This window comes from Triturus cristatus, chromosome 4_1 (assembly GCF_964204655.1).
Source record: "Triturus cristatus chromosome 4_1, aTriCri1.1, whole genome shotgun sequence".
Taxonomy (NCBI): domain Eukaryota; kingdom Metazoa; phylum Chordata; class Amphibia; order Caudata; family Salamandridae; genus Triturus; species Triturus cristatus.
In genome coordinates this window covers 228,298,754-228,313,745 of record NC_140585.1, presented here as the reverse complement: position 1 = coordinate 228,313,745, position 14,992 = coordinate 228,298,754, and the positions used below count along the sequence as shown (strand labels likewise).

At 45.7% G+C, this 14,992-nt stretch overlaps 1 protein-coding gene across 2 annotated transcripts in view; it reads left to right on the top strand.

Moving 5' to 3' along the window:
- Positions 1-14,992, top strand: part of MRPS33 (mitochondrial ribosomal protein S33) — a 44,007-nt gene that overhangs the window by 27,173 nt on the left and 1,842 nt on the right. For both annotated transcript variants that reach the window (XM_085651932.1, XM_085651931.1), the window contains exon 2: positions 11,755-12,011. In XM_085651932.1, the coding sequence (XP_085508058.1) occupies positions 11,797-12,011 (215 nt within the window). In that variant the 5' untranslated portion in view covers positions 11,755-11,796. The remainder of the gene's footprint in view (positions 1-11,754; positions 12,012-14,992) is intronic.

Here is a 14,992-nt window from a genome sequence, read left to right as displayed (position 1 = left end):
CATCCATCCTTCCACTCACTCATCAATCCATCCATCCTCTCTCATTATCCATCTATTCAATCTTTCATTAATCCATTCACCCTTTCACTAATTCTTCCAGCCATCCACCCATCTTTTCACTTACTCACTCGCCCTCCTTTTCATATTCATTTTGAGCAGAGCCTTTTTTAGAAGAGGCCCATCAAGAACTTCACCCTCGCTGCAGGAGCCATTCCAGGACTGGGACAGAAGCCACCCAGGGCGGAGACAGGAGCCATCACAGGCGGGGGGACAGGAGCCATCACAGGCGGGGGGACAGGAGCCACCACATGGGGGGACAGGAGCCATCACTGGGGGGGCAGGAGCCATCACAGGAGGGGGAACAGGATCCACCAGGGTGGGCACAGGGGCGGGGATGCAGTATTCTAGTATCATCTTGGTCTCTTCCAGGGTGGGGTAGGGCTCCTCACCCCCTCCTGGACAAGACAACGAGAAGACAGGCTCTCTTTACAAAATGTTAGTTTTGCCATCCCCCACTGTGATGTACAGTACTTAAAGGAGATACTCCAAGAGAACTGATTTAACTGATTGTCCTGCATACTTTGTTAATCAGTGTGGGGGCGATTATGCCATTTCTTTATTTTATTACATTATAGACTGCATGTTTGAAGAACCGAGGTTTGCTTACAATTTAAGTGACAGTAATTAAGCTCTGTGAAGAGAACCACGTGCTGCCTCTGGGTAATCGGGGCCGGTTCTAGGATGTGTGGGGCCCTGGGCAGAAAGGGAATGTGTGAGGCCCCTCTAATTTGCAGAGACATGACGCATTCAGGTCTGTTTGCATCTGAATAGATGCCCTTGCTCCTGAAGCTACAGCCCCTCCCTCTGTCACCTTCAAGCACCTCTTAACAGCTCATCAAGGGCGGAAGGTGTGAGGGTTGCCATCCCACTGTGCCTCTCCAATGCTGCTGGGTATCTGAGCTTTGGTACTGCATCGGAGTCTGTTACACCCGACCTCAACAGCATCGGAGTCAAGAAGGGAGGTGGGTGGAAGCTGTGCCGGTTTTAGGGTGGTGCCACCGGTGCCCGGTTAAAATTACGGACAAATGGCGTCCGTTAAAGAATCCTTCACGGACAACGGACAGACGGCCGAAATTACGGACTGTCCGTGAAATTTACGGACGGTTCGTCACCCTAGTCTGGAGCACCAGCCCGCGGGTGCCCGGGCATTACTTCCAAAGCAGCGTGGGCAGTGTCTTTCTGCTGCAACAGTGAGGTGCGGCTGTGGGACCTTTGCATCAGAGAGCACATCCTGGGGAGTGCCTGCACTTCACAGGATTTCTCAAGTGCATATTATCAAGCCCATTATCGCCGCTTTAGCGGCAGTTTTCTGCTGCTAAAGCGGCGATCATTTTAACTCCGTTTCTTGATAATATGCCCCATAGAGTGCAAGCAAATACAGTATCAGTATTATGACGGAGACCCTTACACAGTGCTTTAAATGGAAATATAGTAGTTCTGGTACTCTCACATTAAATGTATTGTAGCGGTGCTGAGATGTGCAGATACTCTCCTTTTCAAAATAAATTAGTGCAGCTACTCAGTACCGGACAGTACCTGTTCAGTTAAAGCACTAGCCATGCCACAGTGTTGGCATACATGTCCGTGCCTGAATGTGGACACCATGCTGCTTAGATGTTTTAAACACAAAAATGCCCGTCACCAAACTGGCACGCACATGGTTCCTGCTGCCAGTATGCCCTTTTCACTTCTCGTAAGGGGCAGGACCAGCTGGGTTTACTGATGCACTGGGTTTGCTGCTTTTTTAAGCGTTAGTCATTGCTTTGATTGTCTGTAAGTCAAACCCACAACATTTTGCAGCTCTACACGGTGTATGTATTACTGAATCCTACTACTTATTGCAGGTTAAAGCTTTGGTGATGGGGTAGCAAAAAAGTAGTGTTTTTTATTGTTTATTTTTTTTTTAATTGCACTAAAGGATGTCCGCAGTGGATGTTACCGGGCTTGGAAAGCATACATGCAATGATTTCATATAATACTAAAAATGGCTGGACAGAAACGTAGCTTGAAATGCTGCTGGTTTTTAAGTCACACCAGTTTTTACACTGATGTATAAGGTATGGTGCAGGACCATCACTTGTGTTTTAACCCTTAATTGCCCCTCTTGATGGGCCGCTTCAACCACTGGTGTGAATCCTTCCCCTTCGGTATGAGCCATGCTGGAACACCGTGGTTATACTTCTCGCTGACCGCCTGGAGAACGCTGTTGCTGCAGGAGGGGACTACCAGTCCCAGATACCTTTGCTGTGTGAGGGCGGAGCTACTGCTGCACGAGCGCTACTTAAGCGCCAGGGAGACACCGCAGCGCGGGACGCGCTGACCGACGCCTGGAGAACGCTGTTGCTGCAGGAGGGGACTACCAGTCCCAGATACCTTTGCTGTGTGAGGGCGGAGCTACTGCTGCACGAGCGCTACTTAAGCGCCAGGGAGACACCGCAGCGCGGGACGCGCTGACCGACGCCTGGAGAACGCTGTTGCTGCAGGAGGGGGACTACCAGTCCCAGATACCTTTGCTGTGTGAGGGCGGAGCTACTGCTGCACGAGCGCTACTTAAGCGCCAGGGAGACACCGCAGCGCGGGACGCGCTGACCGACGCCTGGAGAACGCTGTTGCTGCAGGAGGGGACTACCAGTCCCAGATACCTTTGCTGTGTGAGGGCGGAGCTACTGCTGCACGAGCGCTACTTAAGCGCCAGGGAGACACCGCAGCGCGGGACGCGCTGACCGACGCCTGGAGAACGCTGTTGCTGCAAGAGGGGACTACCAGTCCCAGATACCTTTGCTGTGTGAGGGCGGAGCTACTGCTGCACGAGCGCTACTTAAGCGCCAGGGAGACACCGCAGCGCGGGACGCGCTGACCGACGCCTGGAGAACGCTGTTGCTGCAAGAGGGGACTACCAGTCCCAGATACCTTTGCTGTGTGAGGGCGGAGCTACTGCTGCACGAGCGCTACTTAAGCGCCAGGGAGACACCGCAGCGCGGGACGCGCTGACCGACGCCTGGAGAACGCTGTTGCTGCAGGAGGGGACTACCAGTCCCAGATACCTTTGCTGTGTGAGGGCGGAGCTACTGCTGCACGAGCGCTACTTAAGCGCCAGGGAGACACCGCAGCGCGGGACGCGCTGACCGACGCCTGGAGAACGCTGTTGCTGCAAGAGGGGACTACCAGTCCCAGATACCTTTGCTGTGTGAGGGCGGAGCTACTGCTGCACGAGCGCTACTTAAGCGCCAGGGAGACACCGCAGCGCGGGACGCGCTGACCGACGCCTGGAGAACGCTGTTGCTGCAGGAGGGGACTACCAGTCCCAGATACCTTTGCTGTGTGAGGGCGGAGCTACTGCTGCACGAGCGCTACTTAAGCGCCAGGGAGACACCGCAGCGCGGGACGCGCTGACCGACGCCTGGAGAACGCTGTTGCTGCAGGAGGGGACTACCAGTCCCAGATACCTTTGCTGTGTGAGGGCGGAGCTACTGCTGCACGAGCGCTACTTAAGCGCCAGGGAGACAGCGCGGGACGCGCGCGGGCGGCGCCCGGGCTAAGCCCGGGCCAAGGGCGGGCCCGTCCTTGCCCGTCATCGCCCGGAGGAGACTGGACTGGGCCACCCCTCTGTCATCTTGGTAATTCCTGGGATCTAAATGAGGTGAGCGAAAGACATTGACTTAGTACTCCATACCTGTGTAGCTGTTTATTAAGCTTCAACAGCCCAAATAATGGGGAAACGAATTACTCCACCTGTTATGAAATCTGCCACAACAAGCATCGAGAATATGCTGGAAAGAGCTGTTAGTATCGTAAGCAACGAGATTGAACTTACAGAGAGACGCTTATCCCTTGGTTTAGGACAATCCTTGCTATCCTCTGCGCTGATTACTGACGCCACTGATACTACTGCGCGCAATGCTAATGCTAATGCCCCTGTTGTGGTTAGTGAAGAGGCAAGCGATACCATTATATCAGACTCGCCGGAACCAAATCCTGTAACACCCAATGATCCGACTTCAGGGGCAAAACGCAAGAGGAAAATTGGGAAGCCTATCTGTGCGAAAAGAAAACAACCAACTCGCCCATGCTCCACTCGCACAACCCTAAATTCATGGATTCGTTCATCCGTGAACCAAACATCCGTAGAGGCCCTAGTGCATGCCCCATTGCCCACGCATGCCCCGTTGACTAAAATATGCTTACACTCAACTGGAACTCAGACTGAGACTGATTTTTTTGTTTCCAATTGTCACGGACAGTGAAAATCACCTTAGAGCTATTGATATGAATAACTTGCTTGGATTGATAACTGATTGCATCAAACCTCTACTCAATAACTTCTTATCTATGGTGAAAGATTGTATTTCTGATGCTCAGTCCATTTCAAATCCTCGGCCGATAGCCCAGATCTCTAATGTTGTTCCCCCAGTTGCCCCTAACCCACCTACTCAGACAAATGCTACAGAGCTGGTTCAAAATGAAGCCACCATCAACATTCCTACGAATTGCCAAAACATTGATGCCCCTCCTATTTCAAATATGAAAACTAGTGATTGTATGACATGTAACAAAATCCGCTCATGTCTAGACAAGAAGGGAATTACGGAGGTAAAAAATTCTGTTAACCAACCAATCAACTCGCAAATTCCCTCTAAGGTGTTTATCCCCTCATATATCAGTGATGGTGTAGCTAACACTCCAGACAATACTGAGCATAATGTTGTCACGGACTCCATTCCCAAGACTCTTACCGAGGGAAATGATGTGCTACTTGACCTACCCCCGCAGGCCTGCCCATATGTCGTGGTTTTAGCTGGTGTTCCCGTTTTAAGGAAGGACCAGAAAGAATCTTGGGAGCAACTACGATGCAAATGCGTCGATTGGCTTTCCAAGCACAAGCGATTTAGACCATCCTTGATTGAAAATATCATCATGGTACGACGTGTGGGCTGGCTCGGAACATCTCCCAAATCTATTAAAGGGGACTGTATAGTCATTAATTTCCGTAGACACTCAGTGGCGAAAGCCATTTTAACACCGCAGAGGGAAGTGGTTAACCACGGTACTAGTATATGGGCATTACCTTTAGGTTATTTCTACAAACCAACATTTGAAACTACCTCTCCTAACCCCCATAATACTATCCCAACCTATAATAGATTCACTTTGCTGTCAAGTTTGGATTGTCAAGACTGACTGTCACCCCCATTAACAAGTGAAACATTGAGGGATGCACCAGCACTAGGATTGACTGATATATGCACTCAGGATAGTAGACAGGATGCACCGGCCACAACGAAAGCTGAATCGACACTTAAAATTCTAAGCTGGAATGTGGCCGGTCTGGCATCTAAGTTAAATATATCAGATTGGAGGGAGTTAATAAGCGGCCATGATATTGTAATGCTCCAGGAGACCTGGGCAACCCAGGAACTGTCTATGGAGGGTTTTGAATGCTTTAACACTCTGTCCCCAATCCCCACTTCAGGTAGGCCCGTTGGTGGTCTTTCCACTTGGGTAAACATCAAGGCAGGCGGCCGCACCAGGACTGTGCCCACAAACTGCGATGTATTTCAAGCGTCCCTTTACACTCGGGGGGCTTCACTCTATATAATTAATTTTTATAATAACGATTTTAAAAATATTCCCAATGTGAACTTTCTAAAGTTGTTTGATTTTATTTCAAAACTGGAAAAAGACTATGGTGCCCTAAATAAAGGTATATGCCTAGGTGGTGATTTTAATGTTAGACTCCCCAGAGCCATTAATCACGATACTCGACCAAATATTACCGGCCCGCTATGTAAGAGAGGTGAGCAGCTAAAGAACCATTTACACTCGCAAATTTTTTTTTCTTTTCTTTTAGACATTATGGAAATTGCAGCCACTGATGGACATACTATCCCCACCTACAGAAGTCGGGGCTCAAATTCCATTATTGATTATATTTTTGTGACTGCTCCCCTTACAAATTACGTGATAAAGGCGGAAGTAATTCCAACAATATATGGTGACCACAATCCCATTAGTACCACCCTAAGTTTTACATGCCACCCAACGTACAAACGTACGCCGGGAGCTAGTGACCTAATGGCGTCAACTGATAACCTTCGACTTGTGTGGCGCGGTATTGACAACATTGAATTATTCCGAACCATGATCAAATCGCATCAGAATCTGATCAACGTCTGCCTGACATACAGAGACAGTGATACAGAGGTAGTTGGTGCCTTTTCCGAACTCTGTTTTGGCATAAAAAAAATACTGTCCAAGCCATTTAAGAATATAAACCCAGATCCAAGGTGGTTTGACGCAGATTGTTCTGCGGCCAACAGAGCACTAAGAAAGGCACTTCTAAGAGATAGCCTGCTTGTGCCAATATTGAGAAACAATTACAAGAAGGCTATCACACGCAGGAAGGAGGCAATCACTAATGATCACTGGACTAAACTGTTGCGTGCAAATGAACTAAAAAATGGCAAGAACTTCTGGAAAGCAGTCAAAGATATTAAACTTGTGGGAAATACATCTACACCGATTAGCTGTAACATCTCTAGCGAGTCATGGGAGACTCATTTCAGTAAAATTTATGCTGCCCCCATTATTCGGGATCCTAGGGAGTTTACATATAATGCAAACATTTTATTTGATTTATCTGAAGTCGAAGAAGCCATTAGCCAAAGTCTGGGAGGTAAAGCCCCCGGCCCAGACGGCCTTCCGATCGATCTTATAAAGAGCCACCCTGAATTTTGGGCACCATTACTCACGAATGTTTTTAATAATCTGACTAATTCATCCATCCCTGAAACCTGGTCCTGTAGCACCATTGTTCCAATCTTCAAGAAGGGCGATCGTTCTAACCCGAGTTGCTACAGGCCAATATCGTTGATCGACAACACCCTTAAAATTTTGGGAAGGGTGTTGTTCAACAAGATCAGTTCTTGGGCCGAGGATTCCAAAGTACTACATCCTTGTCAGTTAGGATTTAGGAGTAAGGTCGGCACTGTGGAACAGTGCCTCAACCTTAACCTAATTATTGCGAAATATACCATAGCCAAAAAAGCCCCCATGTACCTGGCATTCATGGATCTTACGTCGGCCTTTGATTTTGTAAACCGATCACGATTGTGGCAAATTTTGTTGGATCTTGGGCTGGACGATTCTTTAGTTTCTTTTCTGGCCTATCTGCACAGAGACCTAAAAGCTAGGGTGCGCATTAGCATGAATGGTGAGATCTCTAAAGCTATTGAAGTAGGTAGAGGGGTCAGACAAGGTTGTGTACTGGCCCCCCTCCTATTTATTTTATATATCAATGATTTAACTAAATCTCTGCTGATCTCAAATGTAGACGTCCCATTGATTGGTGGCCATAAGATCCCTGCATTGTTATATGCTGACGATGCAGTTTTAATGGGGCGTACTCCTAAAGCTTTACGCACCCTGGTCCATGATTTTGTAACGTTTATGGCAAGTTTGGATCTGTGCACAAATTTTAAAAAATCTTTTTTAATGTCGTGTGGGTCTAAGAAATACTCCAACTTTACAATAGCAATAAACTCTAACCAGTTATGGAGCACATGCACCTTCCCGTATCTTGGTCTGCTCTTTGCATCAAACGGATTATGGAATGACCATATTGCATATTGTAAACGAAAATTTATCAACTCTATTAATACCATACTTAGGTTACCGAAGCCAAAGAATATAGAGGTTGTGCCTTCCATCATCAAAATGTATAGACTGCAATGCACACCAACCGCAACATATGGGGCGGAGGTTTGGGGGCATACAACCAGTACGCCTATACAGCGCGAAGAGAATAGATTCTGCCGCAAGATTTTAGGCGCACCTTTTTTTTCCCCAACGTTTGCTACTCATAGAGAACTTCATTTACCATACGTTGAGGACTTTATTAAGGCTCGCCCCGTCTTGTTCTGGCTAAGAATCTGGAGAAACCCAGCTGCACATTTGACAAGGGAAATAATCAGCGACTGCCTAAAATGTGACAAAGGGATGGATATACCGTGGTTAGCAGGGGTCCGGAAAAGTTTAAATAGCCTGAATATGGAACATCTCTTTTTAAATCCATTGCAGCATGATTCTGTTAACATTAAAAAATTGGAAAAGACTCTGTATAGTCTTTTTAATGAAGCACGAGCATCAACTGAGTGCCGTAAAACCTCAGTTGCCAGATATATGCAAATAGAAATGTCCCCTGCGATGCCGAGATATCTTGTTAACCCCATTAATTGCTGGGAAAGAGGTCTATTTTTCAGGCTAAGGACAGACACGATGAAATATCTGTTGTCATTCCCCATCGGGTTCACACATAATTTTAATTCAGTATTGTGCCCCTGTGATAACATTCAAAAGCAATCAATGTTACACTTCTTGTTCTTTTGCAGTTACTACTCAGCCCCCACTAAAAAACTCTTGATCCCATATTTCAAACTTCGTCACATTACGGACTACAAGGTGGCTTACGAGAAGGTGCTAGCTATTGCCGATGATGAATTATGCTTTAGAGTTGGATTATTTTTAAAAACAGTGATGCATATACGTAACTCTATGCACCCTGATTAACTGACCTTTTAATTGTGTAACAGTTTTTATGTTTTTAGTAATTTTTGTACATTATTTTATGCTGTACTTTTATGGATATGTTGTTTTTATCCGAATAAAGTTCATATTGATTGATTGATTGACTTCTCATATTTTTAATAAAAATGCCATTTAGCAGGGCTAAATCTGGCTGTTCATAGGGAAGTGGAAATAATCCTTTCAACGTGGTGGTTTGTTTTATTAGTAGATGAAATCTGGTAATGTAATATAATGTAGTGTATTGTGGTGAGAATAGACACTTCCATGTTGTTTGAGAGCATTGCTGGTGTCAACAACGTGGTTGGTGACTGTTCATAGACGGTCATGTGGTGTGCCGGTCAGATGTCTACTGGGGAGACAAAAATGCCATCTCCCATACTCAACAGATAGGTGTCGCCACATGATTTATGCTGCAAGGTCTGTGTTCGGGCTGTGCTGGGTTCACTGGTGATGAGTGGGCTAGCAGTGTGAGGCTCCCTGTGTATCCCTGTGATCATAAGGCTGTGTTGTTTGCCTCGCTGCTACCGGGGCAGGATACTGGGTTGCAAGATATCCAGCATGGATGAAAACCTGGCTCTTCACGAACCTAGGTACAGAGACTGTTGGGGCATGGTGGTCTGGTTGGGGGTTGCCGACCTGTATGATCCAGCAGTTACGGCCAAGAGTATTGCAGATTGCAAGCAGTTCTTAACACCCCTGATCTCTCCTTTTTGCTGTGCCTGTCCCTTCTCTAGGACTGCTGGATGTACACTGGCTTATATCGGAGCATACATTTGAAGTCGGGAGGGGGCTCCATTGCTTTCCACCATTTGGAATGGATGGGAGTTTGCATGGCTGTTGGGACGACTTCTCTTAGGTCCTGGGCTCTATGCTATGAAGCTAAGTTGGTGATCCACTTCAGTTTTTTGTGGGTGGGGGGGCCGTTAGTGCATGAGGAGTAAATGGTCTCCGCTGTGTAGATTGTGCCTCTGATATCCAGATAATATCTTGCCGTTGACCTAGCTAGAGATGGGCACATGATGTTCAGGTCCCTTCGAGTTTAGCTCAGTAGCTCTTTATCCCTTCCGTTTTACACATCATTTTTAGTAACCTATTTCACTTTTTTTGCCGATGCTCCAACACACAGGGTTGAGAAATCGGTTGTAGCCCCTTTAATGAACAACGGGCAAAAATCAGCCATTAATTAACATCATAAATCATTAGCATGTGTGGGAGTTCCTTCCGCAAACTTGTCAATGAAATTAGGGAGCACTTTGCACCTTCCACTTAAGTTTGCTAGTCTGTTTCCTTTAGTGATTTCTTTAGTTTCAGTATTCATGTCTGAATCCCAAGTAAGGCCAAAACCTATTTTTCAGAAAATGTATTTGCTTGATCAGTTGGAATAGTTTCACTGAGGTTACATTAAGTGAAGCTAGAGTCTGATCTAGTTCCAGAAATACACCACTTAGGACTATTACATTAGTGAAAAGTGATATCCAGCGTCTGCCATTTTGGCTCTGGATTGCCCATGATCCCTTCTAGTCACCTTCTCAATTTATCTTCGCTTGTAGTAAAATAAGAGTTTTTCATGACCATGGTAGACTCTCGCAAACCACAACGAAATTAAAAAATCCGCTATCTGCCCGTTACCCGTTTAACAAAAATGCATTGGCAAATTCAATAGGTTTGCCATATATCTAAAACAAAATGCAGGGCAGACATATTAAAGTTGGTAACGTTTATCTCAATTCTTTGTAAACTGGTGCAGATTTTATCTAATTTCTTCGTAAACTGGTGCAGTTTACTAGGACGGTCACTCTAGCACCTTACTTCTTGAGAAAACGGTTTAAAAGGAATCAAAATATGTGTGCTAATACTTTATTTTTTTTATTTTATTTTTTTTAAACAATCATGCCTCCAAGCACTAGTGAGGCAATGTAGAACCATTTGAACTAGCTTCGACCTTTTTAACAATTTTTTTTAGACCCTTTCCTTTTATTTAATTTCGTATTTTCAATCCATTGCGTACTATCCTTGTGTCGTGCTTGCTATCTTTCTGTATAGCATAGTTTCACCTTCAGCATGGATGTGTGGATAATGTAAAACAAGTCTGTTTGTTTGCTAGTGTTTCTGATTAGACTGTGTCTGAGCCGGGACTTGAATACAAAGGCTTCCCTCACCAGTCGCCTAGGAAGTTAACTTCCTATCAAGGGTTCCTCGTAAAATTATAGACACCACTGGTAACCAAATTTCTAGGGGGGGGGGGGGGGGTGAATATCTATAACTTCAAAATTTTCTCTCGAGAGTCCCCTAAGAAATGTTCAGTTACTGCAGGGTTTGAAAATACCACACCTGATTCCCATGCTAATTCCCTTTTTTTTCCTGGCCAGTCATACCTAATGCTTTAAACTGGTGGAACATGCTAGGAGGGGATTGCTGGGACTATGGTATTCTTGCTTTCCTTACTTATACACAGCATTATGCTGAATGTGATTGTACGTGTGCAGTGGCCTGGTGGTCAAACCTGGTGTACTTTTGTCTTCACCTGTGGTCTGGGCAGTTGGTGGTTACAGGATGTGAGGCTTGGCATTGTTGTATGCATGGTCTGTGCTTCACCTAGGCAGGGCTATTAATGAGGTGGTGGGTGGTGACTGCTGCCAGGCCATAATTGTACCTGTTGTCACAATACAAGGTTACTTGGTATCCTGACTTTAACATGTCTGGGATCAATTTTGTGTTCGTACACAAAAGACATTGTAGTCCTTCCAGCAGCTGTTTTCACATGTGCGGATCCCCCCCATACTGCACCAACATCATCTGATGGAGCATGAACGACCCTGTTACTCAACACCCCTCGCCAACACACTTCTATCTGGATCTACCCGTAATAAAACGAGTTACTGAAACGATTTACTTTACATCGCTTACACCCCACTTATAGCACCAATATAATACGTAAGAGAAAAGTGAAAGATTGGTTTCCAAAGTTTTAGCCATAAAGACTACCACAAACGTAGTAATACCATTCTTTTGCATACTAGTCTTGTTGTTACACATTATTGCTGAGTGTTTCACTTGTACACAGCTGGCTAATCTCGTTTTTCTCTTCACATCTTCAATTTTCCATGGCAGGTTGTACACACCGACGTGCATGGTCCAATTCCTGGTTGTGTGATGTCCACTCTTTCTAGCTATGCCATTCGAATGGCCCGTCTGAGCTCCAGGATTTTCGGAGAAGTTTCCCGCCCCACGGATTCTCGGTCCATGAAAGTAGTAAAACTGTTCAGTGAGCAGCCGCTGGCTAAAAGGAAGGAGGTGTATGACTGGTATCCACAGCACAATGTGTACTTTGCCCTAATGAGAAAGCTGCGCTTCTTTGGTCTCTACAGGTGATTTAAATATATTACACGTACGGAAAGTGTGGGTGGGAGAAGATGAATGATTTATTTTCCACTTTTAAGAACTGGTTAAAGTCCATTTGAGAGTGATAGAGATGACTGTAAGGGTATGCAGGCTGGGGGACTCTGTCCAATATGTCTGGGTTGCATGCTCTTCTGGGGTGCTCTGGGTTCGGTCTAGAATACTAAAGGTGGTGACTTGATCATGAGTGACGCAGTACGTTATACTGATGCGAATTCTCTGCCTCTAGTGCTTAATCTGTAGTATGCAGTTTTTACACCACAGTTACACTGAGAAAAGTGGAGAGGTGCTAGATATATTGTCCTTCAGCTTTTCATAATAGGACCAATAATCTCAACAGGCATTGGCAGTCAATTGGTTATACCTCTTGGCTTTAACAGTGAAGACCTTTCGGCTTTGCATGTGTTTTTTGCAGATGCTATTTGTAGGAAGCTGGCTCTGTATATACTATCCCAAATTAAGGTATAGTGTGCACAGTCCAGTGGATCCCCAAAGGTAGGCAAAGGTAAAAGTAGAAAACACCTTACTTATGCTAGTGTGGGCGAGCAGTAAGGCTTTATCAGAGGGTAGTGCTAAGCATTCATTGTACACACTCAGACGAGAAATGAGTCATACATTCAAAGACTGAACTCAGACGAATTTGTTTGTATAAAAATATTTAGTGTTATTTTATTACTGAACCAAATCCTAGACAAAATCGTACTCTCAAAGGCAAGGTGTCATGAATATGCATTTTACATTTACTTGGTTTCTGTTACTAGTTTGTAAGCTTTGGAAATAAACAGTTGAAATTACTTTACAGTTACTTTATCCCTAGATACCACACTGGTACATTTCCTAAGAGAAGGGAAAGAAGTTAATGCGTTTTGTAATACAATTACAGTTTTGCAAGGTTACTCACAAAACACTCTTAGTTCTGAAAGAACAAAAATGGGGTTCCGTTCGTGAGTAGGATTCGGTCAGTTGGATGCTCGGTTCGCACTGCCAGCGGCACATAGGCGGACGGGTGCAGAGTGCAGGGACCACACGTAAGCAAGGTGGGTCCCTCCTTGGGGTGGGTTCAATCCCTATTATGCCACCCTCCAGTGGGAGGAGGGGCATAAGCCTCACTCAGGTTGGCTGTGTCCCTCCATCTGCAAGATGGCGGGGACTGGGAGTTGTGCTTCACCTAGTCTGTCCCACCTGAGGGGTGGAGTTGGCAAAGGTGGGAACACCTCTTCTCCTAACTTGATTTTCCTGCCGATTCTCCAGCCCAAAGCAGGGTTTAGAACCGGTGGGGGTCAGTTGTTGGGAGCAGCAAATGGCTGGGGTAGCTCACAAAGTCGGCAAGCCTTTGAAGATTCCCCTTCGTAGACCCAGCCCATCCTGGGGGAGGAGGCTTGGCACCTCCACCCAGGATGGGCTTTGTTTCAGGCCCCCCGAGAGTGGCAGGCTCTCGACCCAGGGGTCCAGAAACATGTCTGGTGTTGGCAGCTGGCAAACAGCCACTCAGCCAGGACGCTAGAGTTAGGTCGTTTATCAGGGGGCACCTCTTGATGCCCTCTGAGTGCATTTTCATTAAATCCCACACTGGCATCAGTGTGGGTTTGATGTGCTGAGAAGTTTGACACCAAACTTCTTTATGGCATTACTGCACTTACAATGTCTAAGAATTGACTAAGACACTGTAGGGGTACAGGGCTCATGCACCTGTACCCTCACCACTGGTATAGCGCGCCCAGCTAGAGGGGTGGCTTACCTATGCCAGGGCAGTGGATTGTAGGCATGAGACACAAGGATGTGTTCCATGGTGATTCTTCACTTTGTTCTGAGATATATACCCACACCCACCAGTGCTACATTTTAAAAAACATTTTTTTTTATAAGGGATTACATGTAGCCAGAGTTGCCAATTGGGTTTTGCAACAGTCCAGTTTAGGGAAAGAACATATGCCCTGGGTACCTGGTTGGCAGGAACCCAGGGCACACTCAGTCCTAGTACATCAACATTAGGCAAAAAGTGGGGGGGGCAACCATGAACAAAGTGACACCTTCCTACACTATTCACTTTGGTAAAAAGAAAATGGTTATTGTCCATGCTGAGTGTCTGCAAAGAAAATTGTCGTGATGTGGCTGGCATTTTATGTTTTTTAATTTGTCATTCCAAGATGGCTGAAGCTTATCTTGTAGCAGTACAAAAAAAAAATCAGATGCGACCTTATTACAAAAAGAAGCGTCCCAGTGCCAAATGGCAGTTGCTGAGCCCTTCTACAAAGTGGTGGGTTGGGGAGCAACAGAAAGGCGGGAGATGTAATTAAACTACAATGGCAGGCGTCAGTGGCCTGCCAGGAGGTGTGGAGGAGCAATGTGAAGGAAGGATGATTTGATTATATTAATTTTAAAAATACAATTGTGAAAGTAACACACAAGCTGGGAGAGTGGAAGAGCAGTATGTATAACGTGGGAAGGCGAGATTGTGAAGGATGAAGGGGCAAATAGGCGAGAGGTGGCTAGAGCAAGAAAACAAATGCACTTCCATGGAGTGCTAAGATAAGAAAAGTAATTCCCTGTATATAAATAAGTAAAGGACACAAGACAATACTCCAGTTGAGCGAGAGACAAAGAATAGACAGGAAAGCCCTCAAATAAGAAGGTAATTAGATCAATAAGAAAGCCATCAATCCAGAGCTAGGGCAATCCCCACTATATATGTGTGTGTTTGTGTATGCAGGCCTTTAAAAATCTACTCGCTCACGCTCTATGGTTAGTCAGATTTTGTCAGGACAAGCTGTTTTTAGGGCCTACTGGCCCGTTCTGGCGAACTGACAAAGAACAGGTGTTCTGTTCACTCACAAAGTGAATGAGCAGTAAAGATGCCTTTAAATCTTATTTTATTTTTTTTTGACACATTTGCTTTAAATTCAAATTGTTTGAACTGCATGTACATGGCGCTTACTACACCTGAAGAGAC